We start from the raw sequence: 17,089 nt of genomic DNA, 5'->3' as shown, positions 1-17,089 counted from the left end.
GAAAAAAAGCCGCCGAAGAATAAAGAGGAACAAGTAGAACGAGTTCTCTAACAGCATTCCGCTCGAACATGCCCATCGGATAACATTCTCGGAACTTCAGCTTTTCACGCGCGAACAATCCGCGCTCTCTCTCTCTCTCTCTCACACACACACGCACACACAGGCATGCGCACTCACGCGTACCTATACGGCGGCGTCGAAGTGTATAAGTCGCGCGGTGCAAGACAGACGCGCGCGTGCGCGCGGAAAGCTCCGAGCCGCAGAGGCTCTCGCGCAAGTAAAAGTTGGATGCTTCGGCGGCAGCATCCGCGTTTGAGATATCAGTGGTGGCAACGATGAGCGAGCGAAAGGGCCGCCGAGGATCCTCGTCGGCAACGTGCTGGCCACCGTCTTCCTCGTAGACACAGACACAGCAGGTGCACGCAAAGTAAAGGTGCGGGTAGGTTATAAGTTGTTCTTCTGCAGTGGTGTCTCGCTTCGGCGCCGCCGCCGCCGCCGCACACCAAAGAAAAAAAACGAGAAAAAGAACGAGAGAGAGAGAGAGAGAGAGAGAGAGAGAGGCCGCCGAAGATAACTGTAAAATGTCATCGGCGACGAATCTGTGTCATAGCGCCCGCTAGCTTTCCGACGCGCTCGCCGGATTCCTTCGTCTTCTCAGCAGAGAACCAGCGATTCGTTCTCTACGTCTGCCTTTTTCTCCTTTACCTCGTCTTTTTTATTCCCTCGTTTGCGCTGCGGTACTTTTGACAGTGAATCGCATATCCGCCTCTGCCAGTCTGCTGCTGCTGCTGCTGGTATTGCTTTTTATTTCTGTTGACACCTGTCGATTGCAAATTTTTCTTTTTTTAATTGAAAACGCTTTTTCCCACGCAAGGATAAATGGTAAAGTACATTATTCTATTTATAATTTCATTGTGCACAGTCTCGTTTCAAAGGATTACATATTGGCATGCTAGGCACAAGCTGTGATGTGTTCCTTATAAAAAGCTTTTAATTCATAGTCAACTCAATGGCTTGTTTTCAAGATTGATATGAAAGTCTATTCAGAGAATCTTTATTGTTCAACATTGTTTTGTTTTAGAGAAAACTTAACATCTAATCTACTCCTAATTAACTTTAGAACTAAAACAGAGTGCAATATTTGAAATGAGATGTAATAATTATGACATTCTGGCAATTGCAATAAAGATACTATTATTTTTAAAAACATGATAATGTCAAACATAACACCTTTCAAACTTACTTACTAATTGATTGTTTTTTTTTCAGTGACAAGTAAAAATGGAGAGTTCAGAAATAACATTTCTTTTTCAATTTGGCTTAACAAGGGATACTGTTACTGTACAATCCGGAAGTCTTACACTAAAGTCATTAAAAGAGCTAGCTTGTGATTTCATTAACACTAAGTGTTTTGATCATGGTTTGAGTCAACTCTTTGACAGATTGTTACTTTTCAAACATGATTACAATTCAATCAATATTTTGCAACTCATCACAAACACAACTGAAATCATAGATGAGACTTTGGTTGAAATTGTATTGTCAGGTACATACTTTAAGTATCATTTGTAAATGTGGTAAACCTAAGTTATGTAAATTATCAGATTAAAAAAATGAAAATATTATGTATTTCAGCTCAAGTACCAAGTGAACAGATACCCATTAGGCCACATGCCTTAGCTGTCCACTCGTATAAAGCTCCTACATTTTGTGACTTTTGTGGTGAAATGTTGTTTGGCCTTGTTAGACAAGGGTTGAAGTGTGAAGGTTTGTATAATTCTAATTTACGCAGTTTTCAGTAATACACAAATTCTATAATAACCATTGTTTGATTTAGGATGTGGTATGAACTTTCACAAGAGATGTGTAGTGAAAGCTCCTAATAATTGTTCACAAGATATGAGTCAAAGACGTCGTAGTTCGACATTTTTAAATGTTCCGAGATCTCCTAGCCAAGGATCAACCAGCAGCTTAGCCAGTGCTAGTGATGACAACCACAGTGCTACAGTCACGCCCAGTTCCAGCCAAAACAATAGTACTTTGGTATGTTGAATTATAAAACGTATATGATTTATATATTCTCCAAACGGGAAAACCTTTTTTTCTAATATCCAATGATTGATGTATTTTTATTAGGCCATTCCAAGCATTATAACTCCAAAACAATCTCGTTCACCCTCTCTCGGCGGTCGCCCGGTGTGGGTCGAGCGAGAATTAGCAGCTCGTGTAAAAATTCCTCACACTTTTGTAGTGCACACTTACACGCGACCCACGGTATGCGGATACTGTAAAAAATTATTGAGAGGCTTGTTTAAGCAAGGTTTGCAATGTAAGGATTGCCAATACAACGCGCACAAAAAGTGCATTGAAAAAATTCCTAAAGACTGCACAGGAGAAAATCCATTAGATGTTGGAGGTACAAGATAATAGTATAAAATATTTAGAAAGCTTTAGAAGACGATAGTGGCTTTATATTCACAAGTACTTTATGTTCAATTCCAGGGAGTGAATATCCTGATAGTGGAGTAGGTAGTGAACCAGAAGGAAGATGTGATGGTAGGAACGAGGAAGGAGATAGCGACAAGTTTGCCGATAATGATAATGACCATGACAATGAAAATGATAATGACAATGACAGCGATTCAGAATCGCCACCATCAGCTACGCAGATACCATTTGCATCCGATGAAGATAAACAGAATGGCGACTCCGTGAGTTTTCGCAAGCAATTGATCTAAGGATATATGCAGTGAATAAAAATATGTATTTAGATATTTAATTAAAAAAATTAATTTCTAGGACAATACGCCCACACGAGATGTGCCTTCTGATGACTCAGATAAATTAAGAGGAGCTAGGTAAGTTGCTCGTAATATATAGCATAGATTTAACAGTAGTTTATTTCACAACAAAATGACTTCGTTTTACACAGTTCGACGCCGAGTAACAACATTCCTTTAATGAGAATCGTACAAAGCGTGAAACATACGAAAAAACGCGGATCCAAAGTATTAAAAGAAGGGTGGATGGTGCACTTTACAAATCGCGATCCATCAGTAAGTTTTTCTTTTGTCATTCACGATAATCTGTGAGAAGATTCTATTATTCATAATCTGATTACATTATTTTTGTACAGAGAAAACGACATTATTGGAGACTGGATTCAAAAGCAATAACTTTATTCCAAAGCGATACCGGTTCCAAGTATTACAAAGAAATACCGTTATCTGAAATTTTAGCAATTGAAAGCGCTAGAACACCACATGCACGTTAGTATATTCATGTTAACTGATTACACTAGAGTTCTGCTGGTATTTTATAGTTGTTAAAATCTTCAATTCCAGAAGCAATGCACTGCTTCGAACTGAGAACGGCTAACGTTGATTATTATGTCGGCGAAGATTTAATGTACGGCAGTGAACGAAAACAACTTCCGCCCCCAGAAAGTGGCGTTGGGGCTCATCTAGCCAGATCTTGGGAAACGAGCATTCGGCAAGCTTTATTACCTGTAACCAGTGGTTCAAGTATGTGTTTTATTGGTTGTTATATTCAAGTTTGAGTTTTACCTTTTATGTTCAGAGAAATTTTTGGATATATTTATAGAAATTAATAAACATTACGTGCGCAGTACATATATGAGTTGCTAGATTGTTAGTTATAATACATGACAATATGAACTTACCAACATTCTTCTCTGTCATAATCCTTTTTAACCCCAAGATCGGATAATCTGATTATAGACATTACTTAAATGACTTAAATATTACGGAAAAGAATCGTTTTTTCCAATTTGATAAAGTTTAGGATATTTACATTTGTCCAGTCGAACGTACATAAGTGCTAAGAGGCTAAACATAAAAAGGAATGAAAATCAGCGGTAAATATTCATATAATACAATATTATCACACGTTTAACTGGAACAATGTAAAAATCCTATATTTTAAATCAATTTGGAAAAAATGATTTGTTTCTGAAATGTTTAAGTCGTTTAAATAATGTCTCTAATCCGTTTATCCAATCTTGGATTTAGAAAGGATTTTGACAGACGTGGGGTATGTGATTGAAAGGGCACAAGAAACATATATTGTCACGGTTATTAAAATAAGAAACATTCAGTCAACAAATTAAATTTGTTCTGGCCAGATTTGTTGGAGATTTGTCATGACTGGTGAGTAATTGTCTAGCAATTCATATATGCCTGTGTGTGTGTGTATTTTAATTTGTATAAATATATCCAGTACAGCTCTTTGAAGATCGAGGTTAGAAGATCTGCCAACCAAAATGTTAAAATTGAAAAAATATCTCAATAAAATCTGACTTGTATTTTATTTCATTAACCTATATTGATGAATAATCAGAATATCGCACATTTGACTGGTTGAGCTTTTTTTATTGTTCTACAACATTTTATAGTAAATGCTGTTTGCTTTCAGAACAAGACGGTGAACCGACAGAACCAGAAGAGAATGTAGTCGATATGTCACAGCTTTATCAAATTTTTCCCGATGAAGTCTTAGGATCGGGTCAATTTGGTATAGTTTACGGTGGGATTCATCGTAAAACTTCAAGACAAGTCGCTATCAAAGTCATAGACAAACTACGCTTCCCAACCAAACAAGAAGCCCAACTAAAAAACGAAGTAGCTATCTTGCAAAACCTTTCGCATCAGGGTGTTGTCAATCTGGAAAGAATGTTTGAAACTCCAGAACGAATTTTTGTTGTGATGGAAAAATTGAAGGGCGATATGTTGGAAATGATTCTGAGCTCAGAAAAGGGACGACTAAGCGAGCGAATAACGAAATTTTTGATCACGCAAATCCTCATCGCGTTGAAGCATTTGCATAGTAAAAATATCGTTCATTGTGATCTAAAACCGGAAAATGTTTTACTAAGTAGCAACAGCGATTTCACCCAAGTGAAATTATGCGACTTTGGTTTTGCGAGAATCATAGGAGAAAAAAGCTTTCGAAGAAGCGTGGTTGGTACTCCAGCGTATCTAGCACCTGAAGTGTTGCGAAATAAAGGCTACAATCGCTCATTGGATATGTGGAGTGTTGGAGTTATTATATACGTATCATTGAGTGGAACTTTCCCGTTTAACGAGGATGAAGATATCAATGAACAAATTCAAAATGCTGCTTTCATGTATCCCCCGAATCCATGGAGAGAAATTTCATCCGATGGTAAATGTTTTACGATATCGCATTGCACAGAAATTAAAAACTCTATGGATTTAATCAAACTTTTATCATTTTCAGCTATCGATTTGATAAACAATTTGCTGCAAGTCAAACAACGAAAGCGATTTTCCGTTGACAAAAGTTTACTCCATATCTGGTTACAAGTAAGTTTCTTATTCGTTTATAATGTTGTAAGGTAGATTAATGAAACGAATAAAAAATAAAAAATATGATATTTTCCTAAAGGATTATCAAACGTGGTGCGACTTACGAGAATTGGAAACTCAAATAGGTTGCCGCTATTTGACTCACGAGAGCGACGACGCGCGCTGGCAGGGTTACGTCAACAGTGCCTCCGACAACGCATGACACATTTCACCCCAAATCTCATCATCGGACACTCGCAGCCTCGAGACTTCTTCAGCGCCACTCTCCAAGAGTTGGTTACGTACTGCTCGCGATATATTTCGTCGTTTCGTTCACGTGTGAGCGTGAACGAATTTTTTATTAACGAATGTTATTTGTCTATTCGGGCAGCTAAACTTCTCATTTTCTTTTAACAGATAACAATACGATCTCGTTGTGCTTTAGCGTTCTCTTCCAGTGCTTTTAAGAAATGTTTTTTTTAATTTTGGACGCTTTTATATCGAGCTGCTTATGGATAAGCGGATAGGAAAAACAAGTATTTAGCTAAATCTTGCGAATGCACAAGCTTATATGCTTACATGCTTTTAATGGCATTTATTAAGGAATTTCAATAATGTTAGTTAATTACCATTCGCGATATGGTATATGATAATGTATGGGATGATGGATAATTCGTAAAGGTAAAGGTTTTTTAAATGTAGGGATCATGACATAACGTTCATTGTATTTGGCAAAAATTTTATATTCATTTATATACTTGGATATTGATGTATCTTTAAATTTTTCTATAATAGATGTAAATGAATATCAATTTCGTAGTGAAAAATTAAATGACGATTTTATTTTCATTACTGATTACAAAGATGGTGCCACAGTTGTTTATTTGCCGTGATAACTCAATGAAAACAAATCATTTTAATGAACACAAGTTATTTAAATCATTTTCATGCATTTTTCTAAATTAACGAAGAAAAATGCAACAATTTAAATTTGTAGTTTAAAAAATCAAATGTAGTAAGGAAGTCTATTATGAATTTTATAATTCGGTACTGATACTTTTTATACAGTTTAAAATAATAATAAAATATTTATGACTGTTTATAGTGATTAGTACCAAGCGAATATTACATAAAACACCTAGCGAGATGGTAATTGGTAATTCAGGCAAGTGTCTTTATGTAGAAGTATGTGTAATTTTTTAAACAGTTACATTTAGATTTCTCAAAATATAAAATTTCGTTAAATTCAAGTATTGTGAAATTAATATTACGTCCAATTTGCAATTTCGGTTATATGTTTTATTTTATTTTAGCTTACAATATTCTAGTGGTATTAACCATTAGTCTACAGAAGAGGAATTTTGTCTGCTTTGTAGGAATTGTATACAAGTATAACCTGTAAAATATTAAACATTCCAATAACACAAAGAACATTCCATTAAGAATTTGGGTGTAACTGTTATTTTATATACATACTTCCATAAAGTATCTAAAATTGTCACAAGTTTATATTGATGGCTGTATCATGTCTTGCTGGAAATATTTTTATAATCAATTTAATCGAAATTATGCAGTAATTGACTTTAAGGTCAATATATATTGTTACGTAATTATATAATATAATCAATGACTGTACGTGCCAAAAATAAAATTCAAAATTAATAATTCAAAAATAATAACAAACCATGATAACGCGAAAATATCTCAACTATCACGATGAGCGCTATAATTATACATTGTATATATATCTTTTATAAATGCTGAGGAGTATAATAATATGTCGAATGAGTAATATTCTAATTTGTAATTGGTGTTTGTACCAGAAAAGAAACCCAATGTTCTTGTGTGATAAGTGTTTCAATACTATATTGTAAATTGTTAAATTAAAAAAGAAAACAAGCTTTTAAAATAGCAAAAAATATGATTCAGTACAGGTTGTAAGCGATGATATATATTTTATTTCAATTTTTAGACGCACTTTATAAAAGCCGGAATATTAATGATTAACGAATATATTATTAATATGTACATAGAAATAAGGAATGGTAGCTTTATTTCTAACGAAGAAAGGAATAGCTATAGCATCCTTCAATATAATTAAATTAAAAATATTTTTCAAATTTTCATTATCATTTATAACACTACTTCTTTTTAATGAACCATAGCACAAATGATTTATTTTGAACTGAGAATTATATTTTATTCTATTCGAGTATGTTAAGTTTTTAAAGAAATTCATCCATATAATTTTATGAAGCAACTAGAACAAAATCTTAATCTTTGAAATATTGTAAAAAGCTTATATACTCTGAATATTCAAATTTTCATGACAAATACTGTAATACACTGAAATTTTTTGACTCAGATAGAGGAAATAAGATTCAACGATCCCTTTTTAATTATCTCAATATTGATCAACTTTATTTATTATTTTACTTGTATTATATTTTTCATATCATGGAAAACTATAATTTATAATAAGTTTATATTGTTATAAGACTTTAATCTTAAATTTTATTTATATTTGTATCATTATACACATATCCATATGCATACCACGGGTGAATAACATTATTTCACAATAAATATGTTTATAATAAATTTTTTATTTTTTTTATACCTACAAGGGGTACTTTGTACGTCAAATATTTAAACTTGCAAAAAAGGTAAAATAATTTTATTTTGGGTATCTTTTAAGAAAACTATATAATTTTAGATTCCGAAAATAGCATTAATAAACGTAATTCATATGCTATTATCATCACTCTTTCCGGCGAATCGCGTGAAATTGAAGAGTAACTAAATATATCTTCTTCTCGCGTGAGAAGAAGATATATTTAGTCATATCATAATCCATATTTTATTGACTGTTATGACATCGGTTTTGAACGGCATTTCATGAAAAACTATCGTAATCAATAAATGTATTAGAATATATATTGCGAAATACTCATTTACTAATTTAGTATTTACTAGATACATTTTGTAGAAGCTGCAGTTTTCAACAGTACACGAATAGAAATAATTAACACAAAATAAAAATTGATATTAATATATAGTTGATATACTATTATAATAATGCACAATTAACTGTTTTAATATAAATGAATATTTTATCGAAAACTATTTTTAAGGAATGCTTTATAAAAAAAATTATACAAATGGTTGATCAATCAATTAAATAAAATAGCCAATAAATAATTTTATCAAATTTACCGAAAAAGTTGTAGTTTCAAAGCGAAATAATGGGAAATCACGTACAACTAAGTTAATAGTATCCGTATGGGATATCCGGGTACAAAAAAATAAACTATTATTCTTCACAAAACATGGCCTAACTAGATAGATTAATGAACGAATTTCAATGTAATATTGCATTAAAATATTTAAGAGAGCGTGTGAATTAGGTAGGATTGTCAAATATACAATCGACGTGTTACAGAATATAAGATGTTTACAGACTTTGACATCGAATCAAATTATGTTATAATATGTCATTCCCGCTTGCAACTTTAACAGTATTACATTTAAGATTGTTCAACATATTATAAACGCAGAACAAATGACATGTATCTTGTCTTCCTAATGGAAGAAGGAATTCCAATAAAAAAAATTTTTTACTCTCAAAAAAATTAATTACACAGAAATCATTGTTCAGTCATACAAATCATGGAATAGATAATTTCAGACCTCCAGTATCATTAATTCAAACTAATATTTTCCAAGCTATTCAAGTAACCAGTCACTTGTGGTCTAATCTGGTGTGTGTTACGAAAGTTGTTTATAACTTGAGTAAAAATGTTATCGACACTCAAAGTTGTGTATAGGACTATAATAGTACTCATATGTCGGATCGTAAAGGAACGCTGTCAAAATTGTCAAGCCTGCGGTAGAAATACTTTTTCAGTTACGAACTTCGCGGTTGATTTTTCAAAAAAGCTAATAAAACTCTGCTATTCTACAAGATGTTTATAAATGCAACTTTTTTGTTTATCACCACTCCAGTAAGTACATCATTTTACGCTCTTTGCATGTCCATCAACGAAAACCGCCGTATGTATTATATTTTTAGCAACTTAATGAATGTCTTCATCAAAAAACCATAAATTATACACGCATTAGTCCAAAGAATATGTTCCTTCAAGTATCTTTTTTAAGTAAATAGCTTTTCAAGATATTTATTTATCATATTGGATTCGTTTATTCGTACTGGTTTGATGTGGGTAGTGATTAGCTATTATCCTGTATTTGCACAGTTGATCAAGTATATATTTTTTCAATGTATTAGAAGTAAATTTTTATATTCTATTTGGAACAAAATAATACAGATATAGACCGCTGGATAAAATCTGGCATATGTGGATGATTTTCAGAGATAATGATGCATATATCAGCTTTTATATTATCTTCAATCATTCTTGAAATTTCAGATTGTGTCGTATTGATATATTGATATAGGTGTTGCAATAAGACATGACCAGTCGAAATTAATTTTGCCACGCTCGTACAAATCTAGATTATTTGAAATAGTCTTTCCTTACAAGCTAGCTCGTCTCAAAGTACCACTGTTATTATCGCAACCTGAATAAAGATGCCATTCGCTTTTTATTTTGCATCTATTAATTTGGTTAGAGTTACGTTTATACAGCGCACGATCTGAAAATTAATACATTTTTTATATTAATATTCATCTTCACGTCTTTATATTCGTTCTTTCCATTTTTCCATATTTCATTTTTTCCAAAATATAAAAATTTAATTACATAATGAGTAGTGTTGAACAAAATCCTCGAAGATAAACGAAATTTTGACTTCTTTCAAATTTTAAAGTAATTATCTAAAAAATCACTTTAACTTATAGCTGTGCGATAATGTTTTCTGAAATTTTTAAAGTTAGTAATTTTTAATGTCTTCAATAATTCATTTCTGCTGTTGCCTCGAAGATGAACTCGCTATAGTTACAGTCATACTTGAACTTTAACATTTCTTTAAAAACTTGCAAATTTTACTTTCTATTTTGTTATATTCTAGATATAGCATTTATTGCCGTAGCAAGCTTCAGTTGTTTTATGACATAGCATTTTTTAAATATAATTTTCTGGTGACATCCTGGCATATCTTTTGATTTCATTGACAGGAGGCTCAATGACTCCGGTATCAATATCATAGGACAGTAAATACTATCACAAATGATCTGATTGCTGCTCAAATTTGTAATAAAAGCATATTATAACGGTGTAAGTAAGTAAAAATAAGCAAATTAAGCTAATTTTTATACAAGAAAATTATTGTTGAAAATGTGAAAATATATCTTAAGATTATTTAAGAATATGAAATAATAAGCTTTTCGACACTCCATGCGTAAAGTGAACGAATTTCTCAATAAAAAATTCTTAAGCTTTCGGCAAATGATTTCATGATCCGACTCTAGCGTCGAGGCACGTTCGGAACGTGACGGCATCGGAGTTGTAGTTAGATTTTAGTTTCAGCGATAAGACATTGTACACAGCCGAGTGTAAATTGGCACATTCGACGCCGCTGTCTCAGGTAGGGAAACGTCCAATTTCCGGAGTCTGAAGATCGTTCTGGTGATCGAGGTTGCAGATCGGCAAGTCGCACGGACATCGAGGCTGATTGGCAGGAAGTAGAGAGGAAAAGCGGCCGGGCGAGCGAGCCGAGTGCGGATCCAGCGCGCACGGCTCGGAAAAGTCGGGCCCGACAGGAGAAAGTTTGGAAAAGCGGCCCCTTAGCGGATTCTCGACAGCTCTCGGCGAGGCAAGTCGAGCTTTTCTTGTTGCAATCTCGCACGATTGCAGCGTGGCTTATTGTACACTTGGCTTCACGCGCTTTCCGTCGCAGAATAACGTTCATTTCATTGGCCGTTGACGGGACATGTTTGCTCCTTTCATAGTTATCGAACGGCAATCGATTTGAAAATTTCCAATTAACTGACTAAACAGGTTTATTTGTCATTGGTAGAAATAGCTCAATAACCCAACCAACAGAGGATTATGGTTAGGGCTAAATTTAACGAGAAGGATGTGGCTTGTAATCTGAAATTGACAGATTGGAGGTAAAAAACTGTAAGAACAAAAGTAAGATCGCGTAAAGCGAATGGACACGATGCTTGACAAAAAGGAAAGCGGATTGCTCGCAGAGACGAATCTTTGTTTTCGATGAATAAAAAAAGAAAGTCCTTCTGCCGTGCGATGAATAATGTGCTGGAAATTAGAGTGAAATGCCAGCGACGACCTCATAAATAATTCGTCTACTGGCGGTCAGTTGAGAAACAACAGTTAAGCCAAATGTTTCTGCCATGTGTTGTTAAAAGGAACAAGCGCGCGCCCGGCGCACAGTGCCTTCGAAAATTTTTGTACCGTGACAGAATCCCAAGCGCGTCATCGTCTTCCGCCTTTGCCGGCTCGCTCTGCGCAACTGTCGCGCTCATAATATACGACCATAATAATCGACATTTTTCAAGAATCCAAAAGAATTTACTTTTCTTCGAAAGCCGATAATTTTTACAGGTTTTGCGTTCGCAATGCCGGTTACTTTTTTTATTATATTATCATCCTTACTGTTTCATACAACGGTAATTTCGCTTCTTATGAAGATTCTTTATAACCAAAAATGTTTTAACAGTAGTGATAAGCAGTGTGTTAAAAGCTAAGCTGAACTAAAATGTTTTTTATTAAAATACGGAAATACGCTTTTACTTTAAATATAAAATCTATTTAGTCAATTATTTTGGAGTTTAAATAGTTTAAATAAGTACTTTAATAATTTTTCTATCAATCTTCCAAGAACGTAATGTCCTTCTGAAAGTATATAGTAACTTCACAGTAATTATTAATGTAAATTTTGTTGGTAATAAATAATAATAATAATAGTAATTTTAAATATTATTGTCATTGCGATGAAATTTCAATTTTACTGATTCTCCATCAAATGAACGAGAGTGAAAATTCGAGCGTCGAAACAAGGTCGAAGTCCCTTTCCGCTCGGGAGAGTTTCGAGCGCAAGCTCTACATCCGATGCTGCGTATACGTGAGCAGCAGAAAGAAAAAAGAAACATTAGTTGACGAGGCGATTAGATAATGTTGAAAAATCATGCGATGTTGCCGAACTCGACAGAACTCGCCGTAAGAGAATTTCTTCGCAAACAAGTACTTATGTTGCTAGATCAACGTTCTTTTGTAAATGTATCATGCGGTCCGTATATCGTGTAGTTCATACACATATATCGATTTGTGCAGACAAGATTTTCTACAAATTCGAGTGTCCAAAACGACTGTCTTTACGATAAACGAATTTATTCGTTATCGAATTTATCTCTGCGACTTTCAGAAATTGAGTAATGGTAACACTTCCGACTCTCTTCGTTAACTAAAAAAAGTAATTAATTACAAATGAGCAAGATTTCATTGGATTTATCGATGTGCAATTAAAAATCGATTTGCAATAGCATAAGTGAGGAAGTATATAGTATGGTAAACACTCTTTAACAACATATCTCTAAGCATTTTATAACAACAAAAGGAAGATGAAAATATTCTAATAGTTGTAAAAATAAGCGAATTAAGGACCCTGTCAAATATTAACGTGGACAAGCAAAATAGTAGAGATTTTTTGCTTGGCATTGTCGTATACACGCCCCGATGAGCTTGCAAAAATGATAATAATATGTTTAAGTTTACTTGAGCGAAGCTCAACGATCATATAGACTTTAAAATTTGATGTCCAAGTATTCAGAGAATAAACTTATACTAGGTTGCTTTATTATAATTTGTAGAAGCTCGTTCGATTAGTTGTTAGTGCACAGTCGAGAATGTCGGCCGTGCGCTCGGCAGCCCTTCAACAAGATGAGCAATGGTCGTATTCAATCTAACTGAATTGGCAGTCCAAATACAAGCCACGGCCGTAAAGGGGTAAGGAACGCAACCGACGCAGCGCGATCGGCACACGCTGGCGAATCTGCGCCTCGAGTGTCAGACCGCGTAGAAAGCACGCAGAGCCGTGCTGAGTCGGCTTCGAAATCAAAAAGGCCGCAAATGTCCATGGTTTTCTCCTCGTCATCGTGCTCAGCGACTGACTAACAGGCGACCTCCATCCTAACGAACGCTAAATCTCTTGGCGTGAATAATAGGCGCCACGGGTGCTCGTGGCTTGTCCTAGAAGTCCAGCCGTGGAGCATCCGTCTTGTTCGTCAGTCGGACGGTCGGCGCGAGGACAAGCTAGTGCCGTATTGTCGTAGGCGCGCGATGGTTTTGGCGATGTGGATGCTGGTGAGCACTGCGAGGCAGCATTCAGAGGGGTGATAAGTGCGGTGTGTGTGGTCGGAGCGATGAGTTGCTCTGGGCTGCTGCCTCTGTCGTTACTACTCCTGCTGTATTTCGCCAATGCCGAGTGGATCGAGATTCCTCAGTATTCCGATCAGCACAAAGTTTACAGAATGCCAACTTCGCGACCACATCATCGCGTGACGCAACTCAATGGCACTCGTAGGCATCACGTAGCCGATGATCATCGACATGGACATTGGGCTGGCTTTCATCAAGTAAGAGCTTTGCGAAAGCAAGCGCATAGTAAGTAGGCCAGTAGGAGACATTTGTGCGACAATATGAGACAACTTATTTCCTGTTCTTTATCTTTTTTATTTATTTTTTAACTTTTTTCTTCTGAAAAACAATTAATTTGAGAAATATCAATCATTCGTAGTACTTTAGTTCATTTTAAATGTTGAAAACGGTTATTTTCCTCACACGATTGTCCAATGCCATGCGTATCATTTCATATACTAATCTTGTACCATTAATTGTTATAAAATATTTCTGTTGGGCTTTTGCAGTTTGTTTAATTTTCTAATATACTACATAATATACTACATTCAATAATACTACATAACAAGTATCGTAAATTACATAAAAAAAAATCTTTTTTTTCGACCTTGAAAAATAATTTAAACCGAAAAAAAAAATTTTTCGAAAAACCAAAAAAAAAATTATTGCAGTATTCTACGTGAAATAACAAGCATTTTTTCTCCTATAAATTTTTTTCGATTGTTACAATTTGACGGAGATAAAAAATGTTGAAAAAAACTGTCACTTCCAGGAAAAAATGCCCGTGCGCGCGTCATATTTGACGAAAATAAATTTTTGATGAGTGATTCAGATAGGGCTTGGTAATAGCTAAAAAATGGTGTACTTCAAATTTTCGTACGATTTTTTTTCCAAAATTGGCTAATTGTCAAAAATAATAAAAAAATTTCAGAATTTTCAATTTTGCATAATTGTTGCAAAATTTAAAAAAACAATCAATGGCAACCGTGAGTCATATCATTTGAAAGCTCTCCGAAAGACCTTTCAAACGCACCCACGCGCGTCTCTGTACGTTAATTTCTACCAGAGATATAAAACTTTGAAGTTAGACTGATTTTGCCCGTGGGGGGGTAAAAGTGCGTGAGCGGCACTGTATGTAGGAGAGAGCGTAATAATACAACTAACGATAGCATGCACGAACTGATGCTCATGAGAAATTGACGAACATTTTATTTAGGAAGAAAATGTGCGGAATATCAGTAAATTTTCTCGAAATCGTCACTCGATTCATTCCAATGCTAAACCGTCATTGTTTGACGGAACCATCTCTAGCTTTACCACTGATAGGACAATCAGTAGTATCGACACAGGCATTGAATATATTAACTCGGATGAAGGTATCGTTGTCGAATCTAGCGAAGATATTGAACCCCAGGTAATTATTCAACTTACTTACGAACGTCCTTTCTACGATTGGAAGCTATAATAATAAAATGTCAAATGAGGAAATTAGACTAGTGTAGCTGAGCTCTCCAATTGTTTACAATCAATCTAGTTTAAGTTACATATATCTGAGTGGTTAATTAAAAACAATGGTGTTTTCAGTTTGAGGAAATTCCAGTTCTGTACAGTTCAAGTGAGGACGTTACTGCCACGTTCAATGCAAATACGAATTTTCCAGTAATCGTTGCTTCGTCTACTGATCCGCCAAAACCGTCGAAGCCACCGCCAACTCGCGACGAAACGGAAAATGACCAAGGATTTTTCGATTACTTACCCATCGATTTGCTAAAACGAGTGCACAAAACTCTCAAGTTACAACCTCCAACCCTGAAGGGAAAAATACGCTTCTTGAAAGCTTTCGAGCGCACTTTAGTCCAAGAAATTGGTAATTCAATCAGCTCGACGCCCAAATATAATCTTGTTAATAACGAAGCTAATGGAAAATTTCGTGGCCGACAGAAAATCGTCTGAGCAAGGCCCTTGCGCCAAGGAGAACGACCAGGGGAGCAAGAGGCCACGACGATCACGACGAAAGCCTGGGTTTTCCTTCGTTAGAGGGAGCCCTCATGGCCATTTCCTTTCTCACATTTGCTGTTTATTTAGTCAGACTTGTTATGGTAATGCGAAAAACATTCGCTTCCTTTAATTATTGCATTCATTTAGTGCCTGCATCGTCATCGACCTACATTGTGATTTCTTTTCAGTTGCTATTTCGAAACGTTGGAAACGGAGCACCTCCCATTATCATTGGTAGAAAGAAGAGATCAATCGACGAATACACTGAACAAGCTGCAAGGATTTTCAGTTATTTGGATGCGAGCTCAGCGCAATATTACAAGTCACAAAAGAAATTCTCACGTTTGAAAAAACACGTTTGATTTACAAAGATATCGTATACCGAACTAGGTGGAGCCAATGTTGGACCACATATAAGCTTGGCTATTGAATTTACACATGCCGTATCAATCGTGCTATCATTCATAGTTCCGTAGATTTAAGTCGACTCTGAGAATCGAATTCGTTTTGCAGCAGCTCGTACAATATATTCGTCTTCTTTTACTATCAAAATGTTCATCAGAAATTTTCTAGCTCCTAAATAAGCCAAACACCAGCCCGATGACAATGACTAAATTATCAATAAACATTATAATAATGTTTTCTTATTTTTCAAATTTAAATTTCTGCATATAGTCGACGAAAAAAATTGACAGTTAGCTAAAATACATTTAGTTATTCTAGTTATCAAAGCTAAAATATCGATTTTTGCATTATTTTTTCAAATAAATTTTTTCGCGTAATTGCAATATTGTCGTCTAGTAGTAAATACGTGAGAAATACCGATACCGTTTGTTATTTGTATATATATCACGCACGATGCAGATCATTAAAAGCCCCTTTCTCTAAAGGCTTCGACATTGGGTCCACCGTTCTCGAATACCTGGGAAAAATGAGAGTCTTCTTTCAAAGCTACTTTCACAAGCTATCGAATGAGCCCTTGGACGCGTCAACCAACGCATGAATTCTTAATCACAAGTTACCGCAGTCAGCGCGTAGTAATCTTATATAGGGCCCATCCTACCTAATTATGATTGCATGAATGTTCCATAATTAAACTATTTATTTGTGGATTTATTTATTTATTCTTATAGTAGAATAAGAAAGGGCGTTGACAATTAGACGAAAATTTTATTTTAACTATTGTTCTAATAGCATTATTCATTTGAAATATTGTCGAAACTAAAAGACTTGAAATAAGCTAGTAGCACGTATTATTATTGAAAATCTCAAAATGAGTACGGAAAGAAAACAATTCTTAAAAGTTTTTAATGCATCTTATATATAAAATTAGATTCATCGTATTGTGTTTTGATCTGCGAAAATAATGTTTGTCAAACTAACGCTAAATAAATTATTTATGTAAAATAAGTACATGTAAATATC

The 17,089-nt window shown here is 34.8% G+C and overlaps 2 protein-coding genes across 5 annotated transcripts; both read left to right on the top strand.

Moving 5' to 3' along the window:
- The first annotated feature begins 262 nt into the window (after positions 1-262).
- Positions 263-9,026, top strand: LOC131670413 (serine/threonine-protein kinase D1). 4 transcript variants are annotated; one of them, XM_058946004.1, is made up of 13 exons: positions 263-416; positions 1,270-1,546; positions 1,636-1,767; positions 1,838-2,043; positions 2,137-2,416; positions 2,503-2,711; positions 2,800-2,858; positions 2,933-3,056; positions 3,137-3,269; positions 3,345-3,524; positions 4,435-5,184; positions 5,260-5,345; positions 5,428-9,026. In XM_058946004.1, the coding sequence occupies exons 2-13, from the start codon at positions 1,282-1,284 to the stop codon at positions 5,548-5,550; spliced, it is 2,547 nt and encodes an 848-aa protein (XP_058801987.1). In that variant the 5' UTR covers positions 263-416; positions 1,270-1,281; the 3' UTR covers positions 5,551-9,026. The 4 variants fall into 4 exon arrangements, with proteins under 4 accessions (XP_058801987.1, XP_058801988.1, XP_058801985.1 ...); XM_058946005.1 differs by having other exon boundaries at positions 263-433; positions 3,348-3,524; XM_058946002.1 differs by having other exon boundaries at positions 263-433.
- Positions 9,027-13,671: 4,645 nt separating this feature from the next.
- On the top strand, positions 13,672-17,026 carry LOC131670418 (uncharacterized). Its single transcript, XM_058946011.1, has 5 exons — positions 13,672-13,884; positions 14,883-15,080; positions 15,251-15,533; positions 15,608-15,765; positions 15,853-17,026. Exons 1-5 carry the CDS (start codon positions 13,672-13,674, stop codon positions 16,024-16,026), a joined length of 1,026 nt encoding a protein of 341 aa, XP_058801994.1. The 3' UTR covers positions 16,027-17,026.
- The last annotated feature ends 63 nt before the right edge of the window (positions 17,027-17,089 follow it).

This window comes from Phymastichus coffea, unplaced genomic scaffold (genome assembly GCF_024137745.1).
Source record: "Phymastichus coffea isolate CEN01 unplaced genomic scaffold, Cenicafe_Pcof_1.1 PCOF00110, whole genome shotgun sequence".
Classification (NCBI taxonomy): Eukaryota; Metazoa; Arthropoda; class Insecta; order Hymenoptera; family Eulophidae; genus Phymastichus; species Phymastichus coffea.
Note: the sequence above shows the minus strand (reverse complement) of the source record. Positions and strands in the feature narration are given on the sequence as shown.

Bases quoted from the DNA above. Each gene is read 5' to 3' on its own strand.
- LOC131670418 (XM_058946011.1), top strand. From the start codon at position 13,672: ATGAGTTGCTCTGGGCTGCTGCCTCTGTCGTTACTACTCCTGCTGTAT. The intron at 13,885-14,882 runs GTAAGAGCTTTG...CATTTTATTTAG, and splicing joins ATTGGGCTGGCTTTCATCAA to GAAGAAAATGTGCGGAATAT. The intron at 15,766-15,852 runs GTAATGCGAAAA...ATTTCTTTTCAG, and splicing joins ATTTAGTCAGACTTGTTATG to TTGCTATTTCGAAACGTTGG.
- LOC131670413 (XM_058946004.1), top strand. From the start codon at position 1,282: ATGGAGAGTTCAGAAATAACATTTCTTTTTCAATTTGGCTTAACAAGG. The intron at 2,859-2,932 runs GTAAGTTGCTCG...CGTTTTACACAG, and splicing joins GATAAATTAAGAGGAGCTAG to TTCGACGCCGAGTAACAACA. The intron at 5,346-5,427 runs GTAAGTTTCTTA...ATTTTCCTAAAG, and splicing joins TACTCCATATCTGGTTACAA to GATTATCAAACGTGGTGCGA.